Here is an 18,063-nt window from a genome sequence, read left to right as displayed (position 1 = left end):
ATGACTGTAATCACAGTGTTTGGGTAACAACGGTATAGAGATACAGAAGGCACAGATGACTGTAATCACACTGTTTGGGTAACAATGGTATAGAGATACACAAGGTAAAGATGACTGTAATCACACTGTTTGGGTAACAACGGTATCGAGATACAGAAGGTACAGATGACTGTAATCACAGTGTTTGGGTAACAATGGTATAGAGATACAGAAGGTAAAGATGACTGTAATCACACTGTTTGGGTAACAGTGGTATAGAGATACAGAAGGTACAGATGACTGTAATCACACTATTTGGGTAACAATGGTATAGAGATACAGAAGGTAAAGATGACTGTAATCACATTGTTTGGGTAACAAGTGTGTGTGTGTGTGTGTGTGCGTGCTAAAAAGTATATTATCACATGGTCATGATCGAAAACACACACACACACTCACATACATACACACTAAACTCACTATTGCCGATTTCACAGAATGGGCTACTTGCCCATTACACGTAATCGGCTGCCGATTCCGCGTAATCGGCTGCCGAATTCGCAAAATAGGCAAGTTTTAGAGGCAATTTACGTGATTTTGGCAAAACGCTGCCGATTTTGCGTATTCGGCAGCGTTTTGTCGATTGCGGAATCGGCAATTACGTGAATTTGGCACGACATATATCTATATCTATATACAGCTTGTGTGTGTCTGTCTGTCTGTGTGTTCACGATTCACGGCCAAAGTTCTCGATGGATCTGCTTCAAATTTGGTGGGCATATTCAGGTAGACCCCGGACACAATCGTGGAAAATTTTGAACACGTGTGTGCTCTCAGCGCTGAACCGATTTTGGTTTTTCTGTACATCCATTCCCAGTAACTCTTCCTTATCTTCTCCAGTGTTTTGCGCGTTTATCTCCCTTCCTTCGTACAGTGCGCCGGCGAACCCGTACCCGGCGAAGCGGGTATTCATCTAGTCTATATCTATATACGGCTTGTGTGTGTGTGTCTGTCTGTCTGTGTGTTCACGATTCACGGCCAAAGTTCTCGATGGATCTGCTTCAAATTTGGTGGGCATATTCAGGTAGACCCCGGACACAATCGTGGAAAATTTTGAACACGTGCGAGCTCTCAGCGCGCAGCGCTGAACCGATTTTGGTTTTTCTGTACATCCATTCCCAGTAACATTTTCCAGTGTTTTGCGCGTTTATCTCCCTTCCTTTTGCCGGGTCCCCGGCGAAGCCGGGTATTCGGCTCTACTTCTTCCCGGCGCAGCCGTACCTGGCGAAGCGGGTATTCATCTTGTATATATATATAAACACAATAAAAAGTCAAAAACCAAGCCAGAATGTCGCATCTTTTAAAAAATTCAAATTTTCGGCCCGTATGCCTTCTTCAAAGGTTCACAGACCAAGCGTCTATATATATATATCAGCTGATAAGCTGAAAATGAGCGCAGCGAAAACATGCCACTTGCACTCAACTATCGTTCTGTAAAACTTCAAATGGTCTCGTCGATAACCACATGAATATAGGTCTTTGTTCCAACTTTCAAACTGTGAAGTTTCTATTGGTAAGACCAAAATTATCTGACCAATGAGCTGGTTGCTAAGGAAAAGGGTCTGGGGAAAGTCAAAATTGTTTGGGGATGTTTTTCTCAGAACCGTCATTTTGAGGGTTACCTTATGACTCGAAAAGGTTTCGCTCTTTTGGAAAATGGTTTCCACCACTGGGTACAGCATAAACATTCTTTTGGAAAATGTAGAAATTAAAAAATCATGCACTTGTGACAAAAAAACTTACTCTGTGGTGGAGGCCGGGTCACAATTTATACCCCTGAAATGACAAGTATGAGCTGAGCACATTTACACTTTGACAGGTGGGACTGATGTGAAGCAAGGCTTCCACAACAACTACAACATAGCGCACAACTACCAGCGCTCCAACAGTACTGGTAACCATGGTTACTGGAACACCAAGGTGCCGGCCGGTCTGCAAACCGTCGCGCCTCAGCACCAACAGGAGGTGAAGAAAGATCATTGTGATCGCTGTCTTTCTCTTGTTCTCACATTTATTAAGCAGTGTTCGGAAATAAGTCTGTATGTTTGTATATGGGTTGTGAATGAGTGCATTAACTCTTGCTTTTATTGAGGTAAACTTCCCACCAGATATTATAGACCATGAGTCAATGGTGAGTCGGAAACATGTGGAAAAGGAGTATTTATATATGTAGAAAGCTTGCCTCACTAAAAGTAATAGTATTCACTTTTTCACAACCCATACAAAACCAACAGAGTTATTTTCGGAATGTGTGTATTATGATGGCTTTATGTCCGTTTTTGCCAAATGTTTGTCGTGTTGTCTATGTTTGTCGTGTTGTCTATGTTTGTCGTGTTGTCTATGTTTGTCGTGTTGTATATGTTTGTCGTGTTGTCTATGTTTGTCGTGTTGTATATGTTTGTCGTGTTGTCTATGTTTGTCGTGTTGTATATGTTTGTCGTGTTGTCTATGTTTGTCGTGTTGTCTATGTTTGTCGTGTTGTCTATGTTTGTCGTGTTGTCTATGTTTGCATGGTATTGCATCCGTGCAGCTAGCAGACGTGTACATGTGTGGGTATGTGTTTGCGGTTAAGGCACCACATGCTTTGGCTGTGATGGTGAGTCATTGTTTTGTGACAACCTTTATTATTTTGAGTTTGATTTCTCTGTCAGTGTAACTCAGTGTAACTCTGTGGAACTCAGTGTGACTCGGTGTGACTCGGTGTGACTCGGTGTAAGACTCAGTGTGACTCAGTGTAACTCAGTGTGACTCAGTGTGACTCAGTGTGACTCAGTGTAACTCAGTGTGACTCAGTGTAACTCAGTGTGACTCAGTGTGACTCAGTGTGACTCGGTGTGACTCAGTGTGACTCAGTGTGACTCAGTGTGACTTAGTAAGACTCGGTGTAACTCGGTGTGACTCGGTGTGACTCAGTGTGACTCAGTGTGACTCAGTGTGACTCAGTGTGACTCAGTGTAACTCAGTGTGACTCAGTGTGACTCAGTGTAACTCAGTGTAACTCAGTGTGACTCATTGTGACTCATTGTGACTCGGTGTGACTCGGTGTGACTCGGTGTGACTCAGTGTAACTCAGTGTAACTCATTGTGACTCGGTGTGACTCATTGTGACTCGGTGTGACTCATTGTGACTCATTGTGACTCGGTGTAACTCAGTATGACTCGGTGTAACTCAGTGTGACTCAGTGTGACTCGGTGTAACTTCCCCTTTGAGACTTCTAGTTCTAATTTAAGACTCCCTCTTTTTTTTAGACCTTGTTTTATTCTTGCAGCAGGAGTTCTGTTCATAACTTCTGTAAATTAACCCCCATTTTAACTCTTTCAACACGTCCACCCTATGACATGACTATACACTCAGAACGCATGCGCCAAAGCATATAAATAGCCTGCTGACAACCAAAATTGGGACATTTTGAAAAAAATATTGTATTTTGAAAAAAATATTGTAAAAAAACTAGTACATGTGGGGATTTACTTTTTGCACACAATTAAAGAAAGATCTTTCATTGTTTCAGAAATGTACTTTGTATTTGTCAAAAGGCTTGTTGTGTTTGTGTGGTATGCTATTGAAAATGTCAACAATTTAAATAAAAAAAAGTCCAGAGGCACCACATAAATACTACAGACATGTTTGAAAATATGCACAAAATGTTGTTAGTGAATACTCAAAAAAGAATTTACTAACCTGAATGATACAATGAGATGACTGGGTGATGACTATGATGAATATATCCATGTAGAAGAAAAGAAACACTTGCTGTCACAGTATTTACAGTGCCACAGAGCACAGCTCAACGCAAAACGCCACACCACATTCCAGGCACCAGAATCGAGTCCCATTGCGTTGGGTTTTATCCATAGAAGAAAAGAAACACTTGCTGTCACAGTATTTACAGTTTTTGTATAAATGACTTGTTTAGAACTCGGTTTATGCACGGAGAACATCCTTCTTTGTGTGCCACACTTCGAAGCACGGCTCAACACAAAGCGCCACAGCCATGTGGCCACAGCCGGAACATTCCCGGCACCAGAATCGCGTCCGTCCGCTTGCATTGGGTTTTGGCCAAAGTAGCATTGACACCTCGAGCTCTTGATTTGGCTAACTCATTCACCCTCATCACTCACTTATCCATCTATCACAACACCACTGTTTCATGCACACACAGTCACTACCTTCCTTCTGCACGCCGCTTCGCTTCGCAACAACACTGACAACTCGCGACATTTTGGAATCCTAAATATGAAACTAAGGCATGGGTTGGTCCCGTCAATGACCTGTAGTATCCAAACTAACCAATGAAATCAACTGTTCTGGGAGTTATTTGTCGCGTATGGTAATGCAGCCGACCTCTGAACCTATGACGTGGGTTTTCGTATGGAAAATCCCCAGCGTGGTATTTTCCACTTCCAACGCTACTATTAAGGCGGTGTGAGGCGAAGCGACTCACGCACCTTACGCACGGATTCTGGCGGCGTGCTGACAACGGCATGATCAGTGAACGCTTGTATTCGGGCGGCGCGTCGCGAAAAAGTTAAGACTCCCTCCTTTTCAAGACCAGATTTTTGGAGGACCTTGAAAGGAGGTTCCACTGTAGCATGCTTGATGCCAATGGACGTGGTGAAAACAAGGGAAGCCAGTGTGTGAGGTTCCACCGTAGTGTGATGACAATGGACGTGGTGAAAACAAGGGAAGCCAGTGTGTGAGGTTCCACCGTAGTGTGATGACAATGGACGTGGTGAAAACAAGGGAAGCCAGTGTGTGAGGTTCCACCGTAGTGTGATGACAATGGACGTGGTGAAAACAAGGGAAGCCAGTGTGTGAGGTTCCACCGTAGTGTGATGACAATGGACGTGGTGAAAACAAGGGAAGCCAGTGTGTGAGGTTCCACCGTAGTGTGATGACAATGGACGTGGTGAAAACAAGGGAAGCCAGTGTGTGAGGTTCCACCGTAGTGTGATGACAATGGACGTGGTGAAGACAAGGGAAGCCAGCGTGTGTAATCAATAATGTATGATGCGCTGACTGTCAACCTGTGCTGTGTTCCAAGGCTGTACTGTGGTCCAAGGCTGTACTGTGGTCCAAGGCTGTACTGTGTTCCAAGGCTGTACTGTGTTCCAAGGCTGTACTGTGTTCCAAGGCTGTACTGTGGTCCAAGGCTGTACTGTGTTCCAAGGCTGTACTGTGTTCCAAGGCTGTACTGTGGTCCAAGGCTGTACTGTGGTCCAAGGCTGTACTGTGTTCCAAGGCTGTACTGTGTTCCAAGGCTGTACTGTGTTCCAAGGCTGTACTGTGTTCCAAGGCTGTACTGTGTTCCAAGGCTGTACTGTGTTCCAAGGCTGTACTGTGTTCCAAGGCTGTACTGTGTTCCAAGGCTGTACTGTGTTCCAAGGCTGTACTGTGTTCCAAGGCTGTACTGTGGTCCAAGGCTGTACTGTGGTCCAAGGCTGTACTGTGTTCCAAGGCTGTACTGTGTTCCAAGGCTGTACTGTGTTCCAAGGCTGTACTGTGTTCCAAGGCTGTACTGTGTTCCAAGGCTGTACTGTGGTCCAAGGCTGTACTGTGGTCCAAGGCTGTACTGTGGTCCAAGGCTGTACTGTGGTCCAAGGCTGTACTGTGTTCCAAGGCTGTACTGTGGTCCAAGGCTGTACTGTGGTCCAAGGCTGTACTGTGGTCCAAGGCTGTACTGTGGTCCAAGGCTGTACTGTGGTCCAAGGCTGTACTGTGTTCCAAGGCTGTACTGTGTTCCAAGGCTGTACTGTGTTCCAAGGCTGTACTGTGGTCCAAGGCTGTACTGTGGTCCAAGGCTGTACTGTGTTCCAAGGCTGTACTGTGTTCCAAGGCTGTACTGTGGTCCAAGGCTGTACTGTGGTCCAAGGCTGTACTGTGGTCCAAGGCTGTACTGTGTTCCAAGGCTGTACTGTGTTCCAAGGCTGTACTGTGGTCCAAGGCTGTACTGTGGTCCAAGGCTGTACTGTGTTCCAAGGCTGTACTGTGTTCCAAGGCTGTACTGTGGTCCAAGGCTGTACTGTGTTCCAAGGCTGTACTGTGGTCCCAGGCTGTGCTGTGTTCCAAGGCTGTACTGTGGTCCAAGGCTGTACTGTGGTCCAAGGCTGTACTGTGTTCCAGGGCTGTACTGTGGTCCAAGGCTGTACTGTGTTCCAAGGCTGTACTGTGTTCCAAGGCTGTACTGTGTTCCAAGGCTGTACTGTGGTCCAAGGCTGTACTGTGGTCCAAGGCTGTACTGTGGTCCAAGGCTGTACTGTGGTCCAAGGCTGTACTGTGGTCCAAGGCTGTGCTGTGTTCCAAGGCTGTACTGTGGTCCAAGGCTGTACTGTGGTCCAAGGCTGTACTGTGTTCCAAGGCTGTACTGTGTTCCAAGGCTGTACTGTGGTCCAAGGCTGTACTGTGGTCCAAGGCTGTACTGTGGTCCAAGGCTGTACTGTGGTCCAAGGCTGTACTGTGGTCCAAGGCTGTACTGTGGTCCAAGGCTGTGCTGTGTTCCAAGGCTGTACTGTGGTCCAAGGCTGTACTGTGGTCCAAGGCTGTGCTGTGTTCCAAGGCTGTACTGTGTTCCAAGGCTGTACTGTGGTCCAAGGCTGTACTGTGGTCCAAGGCTGTACTGTGGTCCAAGGCTGTACTGTGGTCCAAGGCTGTACTGTGGTCCAAGGCTGTGCTGTGTTCCAAGGCTGTGCTGTGGTCCAAGGCTGTACTGTGGTCCAAGGCTGTACTGTGGTCCAAGGCTGTACTGTGGTCCAAGGCTGTACTGTGGTCCAAGGCTGTACTGTGTTCCAAGGCTGTACTGTGTTCCAAGGCTGTGCTGTGTTCCAAGGCTGTACTGTGGTCCAAGGCTGTACTGTGGTCCAAGGCTGTACTGTGGTCCAAGGCTGTACTGTGGTCCAAGGCTGTACTGTGGTCCAAGGCTGTACTGTGGTCCAAGGCTGTACTGTGGTCCAAGGCTGTACTGTGGTCCAAGGCTGTACTGTGGTCCAAGGCTGTACTGTGGTCCAAGGCTGTACTGTGGTCCAAGGCTGTACTGTGGTCCAAGGCTGTACTGTGGTCCAAGGCTGTACTGTGTTCCAAGGCTGTACTGTGGTCCAAGGCTGTACTGTGGTCCAAGGCTGTACTGTGGTCCAAGGCTGTACTGTGGTCCAAGGCTGTACTGTGTTCCAAGGCTGTACTGTGTTCCAAGGCTGTACTGTGTTCCAAGGCTGTACTGTGGTCCAAGGCTGTACTGTGGTCCAAGGCTGTACTGTGGTCCAAGGCTGTACTGTGTTCAGTCTTTGCTTGTCTGTCCCTGTCTCCATTATTGTTTCCAGCACAGGATTACAGTGGAACCCCCCTTTTATGACCCCCCAATTTAAGACTCCTCCTTTTTAAGACCTTGTTTTCTGAGACTTTCAGTTCAGAACCTCTGTAAATTTACCCCCATTTTTTAAGACCCCTCCTTTTTAAGACCTTGTTTTCTGAGACTTTCAGTTCAGAACCTCTGTAAATTTACCCCCATTTTTTAAGACCCCTCCTTTTTAAGACCTTGTTTTCTGAGACTTTCAGTTCAGAACCTCTGTAAATTTACCCCCATTTTTTAAGACCCCTCCTTTTTAAGACCTTGTTTTCTGAGACTTTCAGTTCAGAACCTCTGTAAATTTACCCCCATTTTTTAAGACTCCTCCTTTTTAAGACCTTGTTTTCTGAGACTTTCAGTTCAGAACCTCTGTAAATTTACCCCCATTTTTTAAGACCCCTCCTTTTTAAGACCTCATTTTTTCAGATTGTTTAAAGTCTTAAAAGGGGGGGTTCCAGTGACTGTATGTGAAGGTATTGATTAAAGACTCACTGTCTTCTCTGCTTGCAGACGTCGCTGAAAGATCTGAACATCAACCCCCGGTCTGCCAACAACTCACATAGCTCTGGGAACAGGATGAGCCCTAGAGGGTATGTGTGTGTGTGTGTGTGTGTGTGTGGTGTGTGTGTGTGGTGGGTGTGTGTGTGTGTGTGTTGTGTGTGGGTGTGTGTGGTGTGTGAGGTGTGTGTGTGTGTGGTGTGTGTGTGTGTGTGGGGTGTGGTGTGTGTGTGGGGTATGGTTGTGGTGTGTGTGGTGTGTGTGTGGTGTGTGTGTGTGGTGTGGTGTGTGTGTGGTGTGTGTGTGGTGGGTGTGTGCTTGTGGTGTGTGTGTGGTGTGTGAGTCAGTGTCTGTGTATGTGTGAGAGAGTGTTTGTGCGCCTGTCTGTCTGTGAGTGTTTTGTTTGTTCTGTGGGGAAATGACTGATAGAATACTGTTTGATTCAGACAAAAAGAGCTGAGACAAGATGCAAACAACACCCCTTTTGAGGCATGTTATGCTGATTTGAAGTTGTTGTTTCTGCTCATCTACTGATTTTGTGAATGCATGCTTGCGTGTCTCTCTCTCTGTAAATCTCACACATGGTTTCTACCTTTCTATAATCTATTTGTACATCGATCACAAGTCTTCCTTTGAACATACAAATATCAATGACTTTGATATGAAATAGTGGGATGTGGTGATGAAGTGCACAAGCCACGTGACAGTAGATCACTTCCTCTGTGCATATGTTGTTAATGTTATGGTTACTTTACCACTGATTTATGGGTGTGAGGAAGAATGCATGGATGACAGGTGATGTCTTAGTGTGCAGTGTATATATGTGAAGGAGCATAATAGAAGGCGCTTGTCATTTAGCATATAACCACGTCATGTCCCTAAATAGTCACTTGTCATTTAGCATATAACCACGTCATGTCCCTAAATAGTCACTTGTCATTGAGCATATAACCACATCATGTCCCTAAATAGTCACTAATGTCATTTAGCATATAACCACGTCATGTCCCTAAATAGTCACTTGTCATTGAGCATATAACCACATCATGTCCCTAAATAGTCACTAATGTCATTTAGCATATAACCACGTCATGTCCCTAAATAGTCACTTGTCATTGAGCATATAACCACATCATGTCCCTAAATAGTCACTTGTCATTGAGCATATAAGTCAAGTCAAACAGTTTATTTACCAAATGCAAAGCACAGGATTTTGTTATGGTGTATGCATAAAACTTCACACTCCTTCCACACGCATATATCATAATAACTATGTACAGATAAAGTGTTCAATTTCACTGGGCCTATTACGTGTGTATACCAACCAGACAGTTCAAAACAGACTGGTTGTTCTTTTAGCACCAATTTGACAGGAGTAATCACAGGTTGCATGGATAAAGATAAATGAATTCCCTAAAAATCATATCTAAAAATATAGTCATCAATATAATAAATCCGAGTACATGCTAACGCAGTTATTCAAAGGACACAACCCTTACATCTATTAAGATATTTCATTTAAGGATACTCGATCCATTTCAAAACTTTAACTGACACATATCACAGATCTAACAGATCTAAGAACGATCCACCATTGAGGCCGCAAGGACTGCCTCAGGAAAGAAACTGTTTCTGAAACGAGAAGTCCTGCTCTTCAGAGCGCAGAAGCGCTTGCCTGACGGGAGGAGCTCGAACAGATGGCTGGCTGGGTGGGATGAGTCTGCCACTATACCCCTAACTCTCTTTGCTAAACGTGAGCTGTACAGTGAGGCGACTGACGGAAGTTCGCAACCCACAATACGAGACGCTTGTCTGACAATGCGCTCCAGCTCTTCCTTGTTCCTAGCACTGGCACCGCTAAACCACACGGTGACTGAAAAACACAGAATGCTTTCTACAGTGGCCCTATAGAACTGCTTTTGGATGGCTTGGTTCAGTCTAAATTTCTTCAGCTGTCTAAGGAAGTGAAGCCTCTGCTGACACTTCTTGATAATGGGCTCTGTGTTTTTGTCCCATGTGAGGTCGCTCGAGATGATTGTGCCTAAAAATCTAAAGGAGTCGACCTGCTCAACACTTACACCGTTGATCTCTAAAGTCATGTCCCTAAATAGTCACTTGTCATTGAGCATATAACCACGTCATGTCCCTAAATAGTCACTTGTCATTGAGCATATAACCACATCATGTCCCTAAATAGTCACTTGTCATTTAGCATATAACCACATCATGTCCCTAAATAGTCACTTGTCATTGAGCATATAACCACATCATGTCCCTAAATAGTCACTTGTCATTGAGCATATAACCACATCATGTCCCTAAATAGTCACTTGTCATTTAGCATATAACCACATCATGTCCCTAAATAGTCACTTGTCATTGAGCATATAACCACATCATGTCCCTAAATAGTCACTTGAACTGGAGACAGAAATAGAGAATACTACATGGCTTGCTGTGTCGTACCAGATTTACAAGAGTTGCGTTTATAAATATTGAACTGCGAGCAAAAGCCATGTAGTATTCTGTTTATCCTGCGTACTGTACATAGCGTAGCGTTTGTCATCAACATTTGTTTTAAATTTAAATTTTGTGTTGAAATCATTTGTGACAGATGCATGTTTGCTAAACCAATCAGTGGTCTTTCCTTTCAGCCTGAGTGACATTGACCTTCGCAGTGTGTCGGCGGGCAGCGGTACAAACCGAGCAGCAGGAGGAGCCAGCATGCAGCTCCAGGCCACTATGTACAGTCGCCACCAGTTGGCGCCACCAAAACAGCCGCCCCCGCCCCAAGCGCTGCATGCTGCTGCTCAGCGACCGCCGAGTGGGAAGAACAGAGTGGTCAGTTGCCCGCCCAGCGGCCAGAAACATCCCAGTGGTCAGAAACAAGCTCAGCAGTCCACCAGTGGCAGCAGGATTAACGCCACTTACAGAGGTCAGGGACTGATCGGAAGAAAAGAAACAGTACAGTGGAACCCTCCATTTAAGACCTCAACAAGTCTGACAAAATCCGGTCTTAAAAAGGAGAGTCTTAAATTGGGGTTTTGAAAGGGGGGTTCCACTGTGGAAGACAATACAATACAATAAATGTCTGTTTGTCTGTCTGTCTGTAAAAAATTCCATTTCAAACGGCAGAAATTAATATGTAAGCGCCTAGGGCTATATCTAGATTAGGCGCATAAAAATGATCACAATAATAATAATAATACAGTGGAACCCCCATTTTTAAGACCCCCAATTTAAGACTTAACCGCAAGACCCTGGTTTTTTTTAGACTTCCTGTTCATAACCTCTGTAAACTTAACCTCATTTTAAGACTCCAGCCTTTTTACGTCCTGATTATTGGCAGTCTTACAGGGGAGGTTTCACTGTTCAACTTTATCACCTCAAGGTGGTTACAAACAGACATTTGTCTTTAAAGACATACGATATCCATTAAAAACATGGCGGGGATGTAGCTCAGTCGGTAGCGCGCTGGATTTGTATCCAGTTGGCCGCTGTCAGCGTGAGTTCGTCCCCACGTTCGGCGAGAGATTTATTTCTCAGAGTCAACTTTGTGTGCAGACTCTCCTCGGTGTCCGAACACCCCCGTGTGTACACGCAAGCACAAGACCAAGTGCGCACGAAAAAGATCCTGTAATCCATGTCAGAGTTCGGTGGGTTATAGAAACACGAAAATACCCAGCATGCTTCCTCCGAAAGCGGCATATGGCTGCCTAAATGGCGGGGTAAAACGGTCATACACATAAAAGCCGTGGGAGTTTCAGCCCATGAACGAACAAACAAAACATAGTAGTTTGTGTTTTGACATTAATGTGAGGCTGTGTTTGTAAATTAATATCAATTAGGATGTTAGAAGACAATCTATTTTCTGTACATATGCAAGGAACACCTTGATTTTCCATATAATTATAAGATTAGTATCTCTCATACGATTTGGCCGTATTTTGTACGCTTGATTGTCTTAAATAGGACCAGTACGGTCGGTGGAAAAAGACACGATAAAAAAAAATCCTAGACAGCTTTTTTTTATGAGCACATCCCGTAGCCTATCTAGTATTTTGACACACCTGTTTTGCAGATCTTGCGGCATGTCACTTGACGCGTATTCTCGATTAGCCCAGTGTAGTGATAAACATGTTATTAGCGCCCTTTTCAATCCCTTAACTCTGTATTTGATCATTCAACTATTGCAGCTTTTGTCATTAAACATTGAAAGAAGTATTTGTTTTAACTGTATTGGTAAACTAAATTAACGATGCAACGGACGCGTGCAAAGCTTACTTGAATCATAGATGTTCAAATGCTCTGTGGAGTACGTACACTCATTTTTCTGAAAATCACCAAGTTTGTTGAAGAAAACCCCAAGTGCAAAACAGGGGTTCCCAGGTTTGATCTCCACATTAGACTGGAGACTGCAAACACCCTCAAGGTCTGATCTCCACATTAGACTGGAGACTGCAAACACCCTCAAGGTCTGATCTCCACATTAGACTGGAGACTGCAAACACCCTCAAGGTTTGATCTCCACATTAGACTGGAGACTGCAAACACCCTCAAGGTTTGATCTCCACATTAGACTGGAGACTGCAAACACCCTCAAGGTTTGATCTCCACATTAGACTGGAGACTGCAAACACCCTCAAGGTCTGATCTCCACATTAGACTGGAGACTGCAAACACCCTCAAGGTCTGATCTCCACATTAGACTGGAGACTGCAAACACCCTCAAGGTCTGATCTCCACATTAGACTGGAGACTGCAAACACCCTCAAGGTCTGATCTCCACATTAGACTGGAGACTGCAAACACCCTCAAGGTTTGATCTCCACATTAGACTGGAGACTGCAAACACCCTCAAGGTTTGATCTCCACATTAGACTGGAGACTGCAAACACCCTCAAGGTCTGATCTCCACATTAGACTGGAGACTGCAAACACCCTCAAGGTTTGATCTCCACATTAGACTGGAGACTGCAAACACCCTCAAGGTCTGATCTCCACATTAGACTGGAGACTGCAAACACCCTCAAGGTCTGATCTCCACATTAGACTGGAGACTGCAAACACCCTCAAGGTTTGATCTCCACATTAGACTGGAGACTGCAAACACCCTCAAGATTTGATCTCCACATTAGACTGGAGACTGCAAACACCCTCAAGGTCTGATCTCCACATTAGACTGGAGACTGCAAACACCCTCAAGGTTTGATCTCCACATTAGACTGGAGACTGCAAACACCCTCAAGGTTTGATCTCCACATTAGACTGGAGACTGCAAACACCGTCAAGGTCTGATCTCCACATTAGACTGGAGACTACAAACACCCTCAAGGTTTGATCTCCACATTAGACTGGAGACTGCAAACACCCTCAAGGTTTGATCTCCACATTAGACTGGAGACTGCAAACACCCTCAAGGTCTGATCTCCACATTAGACTGGAGACTACAAACACCCTCAAGGTTTGATCTCCACATTAGACTGGAGACTGCAAACACCCTCAAGGTCTGATCTCCACATTAGACTGGAGACTGCAAACACCCTCAAGGTTTGATCTCCACATTAGACTGGAGACTGCAAACACCCTCAAGGTCTGATCTCCACATTAGACTGGAGACTCAAACACCCTCAAGATTTGATCTCCACATTAGACTGGAGACTCAAACACCCTCAAGGTTTGATCTCCACATTAGACTGGAGACTGCAAACACCCTCAAGGTTTGATCTCCACATTAGACTGGAGACTGCAAACACCCTCAAGGTCTGATCTCCACATTAGACTGGAGACTGCAAACACCCTCAAGGTTTGATCTCCACATTAGACTGGAGACTGCAAACACCGTCAAGGTTTGATCTCCACATTAGACTGGAGACTGCAAACACCCTCAAGGTTTGATCTCCACATTAGACTGGAGACTGCAAACACCCTCAAGGTTTGATCTCCACATTAGACTGGAGACTGCAAACACCGTCAAGGTTTGATCTCCACATTAGACTGGAGACTGCAAACACCCTCAAGGTTTGATCTCCACATTAGACTGGAGACTGCAAACACCCTCAAGGTCTGATCTCCACATTAGACTGGAGACTGCAAACACCCTCAAGGTCTGATCTCCACATTAGACTGGAGACTGCAAACACCCTCAAGGTCTGATCTCCACATTAGACTGGAGACTGCAAACACCCTCAAGGTTTGATCTCCACATTAGACTGGAGACTGCAAACACCCTCAAGATTTGTAAGACCTAGCTTTTCCATCATTCCTGTTCATAAAATCGGTGAATTTGGAACCTTTATTTCAAGAGCAGATTATGTTGGATGTTTTGATGTCTATACCACTATACTGTGTGCCTTTCAGAGAAGTCCCCCCCTCTCCTGCAACGAGAAGGTCCTCCCAGGGATTACACAGACGCCTTCAACCTTCACCAGAACTACCAAGGTCGCGCCGGACATCTCGCCATGCCCCCCGACCCCAGGGGAGGTCACTCTCAGCCCCCTGCCAACCCTGCAGCCAACAAGACTGGAGCTGGGTAGGTTACTGACATTTTATTTCAGCTACAAGTTATGATGGTAAAAACAACAAAGTGTCTGTTGTTGTAAAGTTATAGAAAAAGTAGAGGTCATGGTAGCTCAGTGGGTAGAGCAGTGGAGAGAAATTCAAGTTTTACGCCCCTCACGGCAAAGCCATTAGGGGCGTGTTCCCGGGTTTTTAACCCGACTTTAGATGAGATACACAAGTGTATGCGTGTTTAGGTGGTATCAGCCATTTGCACTTATGGCAGAATGACCGAGGTCTTTTACGTGCCACTGTGGTGACACGGGGGTGGGACATCGATACCGTCTCTGGGTCTGCTCATAAAGTTGACCCGTGTCCGTCCCGGCCCAGATTCGAACCTGCGTCCTTTGGATCACAAGTCCAGTGCTCTACCCACTGAGCTACCCGGGCCCCCCTAGAGCAGTGGACTCGTGATCCTGGGGTTGTTGGTTGGAAGCCGGGCCGGACACGGGTCAACTGTATGTGCAGACTCAGAGCCGGTATCTATGTCCCACCACAATGTCACCACCGCGGCACATAAAAGACCTCAGTCATTCTGCCACCAGACTCAGAGCCTGTATCTATGTCCCACCACAATGTCACCACTGCGGCACATAAAAAACCTCAGTCATTCTGCCACCAGACTCAGAGCCTGTATCTATGTCCCACCACAATGTCACCACCGCGGCACATAAAAGACCTCAGTCATTCTGCCACCAGACTCAGAGCCTGTATCTATGTCCCACCACAATGTCACCACCGCGGCACATAAAAGACCTCAGTCATTCTGCCACCAGACTCAGAGCCTGTATCTATGTCCCACCACAATGTCACCATTGCGGCACATAAAAGACCTCGGTCATTCTGGCAGCAGACTCAGAGCCTGTATCTATGTCCCACCACAATGTCACCACCGCGGCACATAAAAGACCTCGGTCATTCTGGCAGCAGTTCGGATGGCTGATTATATACCTAAACACGCACACCTTGATAGCGTCATCTCCTGCGGCTGCTAGCTTTCCTGTTGTAGTTAGTGATCCGAATTTGCCAGCGATGGATTGATAAGGTAATCAAAATGAAACAGTTTTGTGTTTAAATAACACACAGAGGAAAGTTGAACTTTTGTTGAACATAATTATGATCTGCATAGGGCATTACAAATTTTATCTCTGTGGATTGTTGATTTGAAACAAAGAATTGTAGCCATTTCACAAGAAAATTAGAATCATAGAACATGCAGAATTACACTATGTACCTTCAAAATGGAATAATGATTAAAGACAAGTGATTCAGTGCAGTTCAAACAAGTGTTACTTCAAACCAGACATTGAGACAAACAAAAGGAAAGTGTGCACCTAACTTTGGGCGGACAATCTGGTCCGGGTGACCTAAGTGAGATATACAGTGGTACTCCCCATGTAAGACCTCCCAAAATCTGACAAATTTAGGTCTTAAAAGGGGGGGGTCTTACATGGGGGGTGAGGTCAGGTCAGAAAAAGACAGCGAGAGAGAAAAAATCAGTGACAGAGAGAAAGAGAGAAATACCTTCAGGGTCCGTCGAAGTTGTGGCATAATTACAGTTGTGGTTTGGTGAATTAATTTGATAATCTAATTCAATAAAAAGCAAGAGGTATGTATTTTTTCTATTTTTGTTTACTTTAATTGTATCCTCTACAGGTATTTAAAAAAATATTTGGGAGTCAAAAGAGTTTATGTTCATATGGGTGTCAGTATTTGGAAGAGGACTATACACCTGTCACATTTTACACGGGTTTGAAGAAAGATTTCATGGAAGTCTGAGAAGCTTGAGACTTTCTCTTCAAGTGGTCTTTCTTAATTTGACTGTCAAAATTGAGCAAGACATCAGCCATCATCACAAAACCAACTCCAAACGCGTTCGTTGAGGTCACCATAAAGACATTTCCTTGCCTTGGAGTATTTGCGGTCACAATTTTCGCCGGTCTCCCATCGATTGACCACGTTTTCTTGGTCGCTGACGATCGATTGAATCTGAGTTTTTCCTACCTCAAACGACCGCGCGATCGAAATTGCCGTTTCGCCCTTACGGCTCCGTTTCACCACTTCCATCCTCTGTTCCAGAGTCAAAATTTTCCTCTTCTTTCTGCGCGATTGAGCGTTTGAAGTTGAAGGAGAGTTCGAAGCCATGGTCGAAGAAGAAGATCGTTGATGCTCGCGCGTGTGTTTGTTGATTTTTCGAAAGGAAGTGGACAAAGAAAAGGGCATGTTGGGATCGTAAAATTGTTAACGCCGGACATGCGCAATCGAGACCTAAACGCGTCGTCTGTTATATTTCCGGCCGAGTGATTTTTGCGATCTTTTTTCAGAGATTCAAGCAAAACGTAACGATTTTTTGTTAGGTTTTGATTTGAAAATGTCGTTACAAGGTCGCAAATTGTAACAACTAGTCGGTCGCAAATCGGGTTCTGGGGGGAGTCGGCCATGGGGGGTGATTTATATAGCAAAACTAATCCGTCAGCAAGAATGAGGTCTGAGAAGGGAGAGGGTCTCTGATGGGGGGGTCGTTCGTCGGGAGTACCACTGTAGTGTCAGTTTTTATGATTATTATACCATTTGATCATTTCAGTTAAACAGCCATGAACAAGAGATAGTTACAATTTGTGTGATTATGAGTCATTACATTTCAGTTTACCAGCCGTGAACAAGAGATAGTTACAATTTGTGTGATTATGAGTCATTACATTTCAGTTTACAAGTCGTGAACAAGAGATAGTTACAATTTGTGTGATCATGAGTCATTACATTTCAGTTTACCAGTCGTGAACAAGAGATAGTTACAATTTGTGTGATCATGAGTCATTTTACGTTTCAGTTTACCAGTCGTGAACAAGAGATAGTTACAATTTGTGTGATCATGAGTCATTACATTTCAGTTTACCAGCCGTGAACAAGAGATAGTTACAATTTGTGTGATTATGAGTCATTACATTTCAGTTTACAAGTCGTGAACAAGAGATAGTTACAATTTGTGTGATTATGAGTCATTACATTTCAGTTTACAAGTCGTGAACAAGAGATAGTTACAATTTGTGTGATCATGAGTCATTACATTTCAGTTTACAAGTCGTGAACAAGAGATAGTTACAATTTGTGTGATCATGAGTCATTACATTTCAGTTTACCAGCCGTGAACAAGAGATAGTTACAATTTGTGTGATTATGAGTCATTACATTTCAGTTTACAAGTCGTGAACAAGAGATAGTTACAATTTGTGTGATCATGAGTCATTTTACGTTTCAGTTTACCAGTCGTGAACAAGAGATAGTTACAATTTGTGTGATCATGAGTCATTTTACGTTTCAGTTTACCAGTCGTGAACAAGAGATAGTTACAATTTGTGTGATCATGAATCATTTTACGTTTCAGTTTACCAGCGGTGAGGGACAGCAACAAACCACAACCAGACAGTGTGCGTTCCGTGCATAGCTATGGGGGTGGGAGAGGGGGAGGGGGTGTGGGAGGGGGAGGGGGAGGTTACTACACCAACCCAGGGCTGTTGAACACGGGGGACTCATCATGGACAGTGTTTGGAGTGCTGCGTAAACAGCACCAGCTCAGCGCCAGGACCTATTGTAGCAGCAGACTGTGGTGATCATACATGCAGGCATC

The 18,063-nt window shown here is 44.8% G+C and overlaps 1 protein-coding gene across 1 annotated transcript in view; it reads left to right on the top strand.

Annotated features, from left to right (window-relative positions):
* Positions 1–18,046, top strand: part of LOC138948459 (alpha-tubulin N-acetyltransferase-like) — a 26,557-nt gene extending 8,511 nt beyond the window's left edge. Inside the window, exons 7-11 of the mRNA XM_070320009.1 lie at positions 1,859–2,004; positions 7,890–7,969; positions 10,532–10,812; positions 14,238–14,409; positions 17,821–18,046. Coding sequence (XP_070176110.1) covers positions 1,859–2,004; positions 7,890–7,969; positions 10,532–10,812; positions 14,238–14,409; positions 17,821–18,046 — 905 coding nt within the window. The remainder of the gene's footprint in view (positions 1–1,858; positions 2,005–7,889; positions 7,970–10,531; positions 10,813–14,237; positions 14,410–17,820) is intronic.
* The last annotated feature ends 17 nt before the right edge of the window (positions 18,047–18,063 follow it).

Source organism: Littorina saxatilis, linkage group LG15 (genome assembly GCF_037325665.1).
Source record: "Littorina saxatilis isolate snail1 linkage group LG15, US_GU_Lsax_2.0, whole genome shotgun sequence".
Lineage (NCBI taxonomy): Eukaryota > Metazoa > Mollusca > Gastropoda > Littorinimorpha > Littorinidae > Littorina > Littorina saxatilis.
Note: the sequence above shows the minus strand (reverse complement) of the source record. Positions and strands in the feature narration are given on the sequence as shown.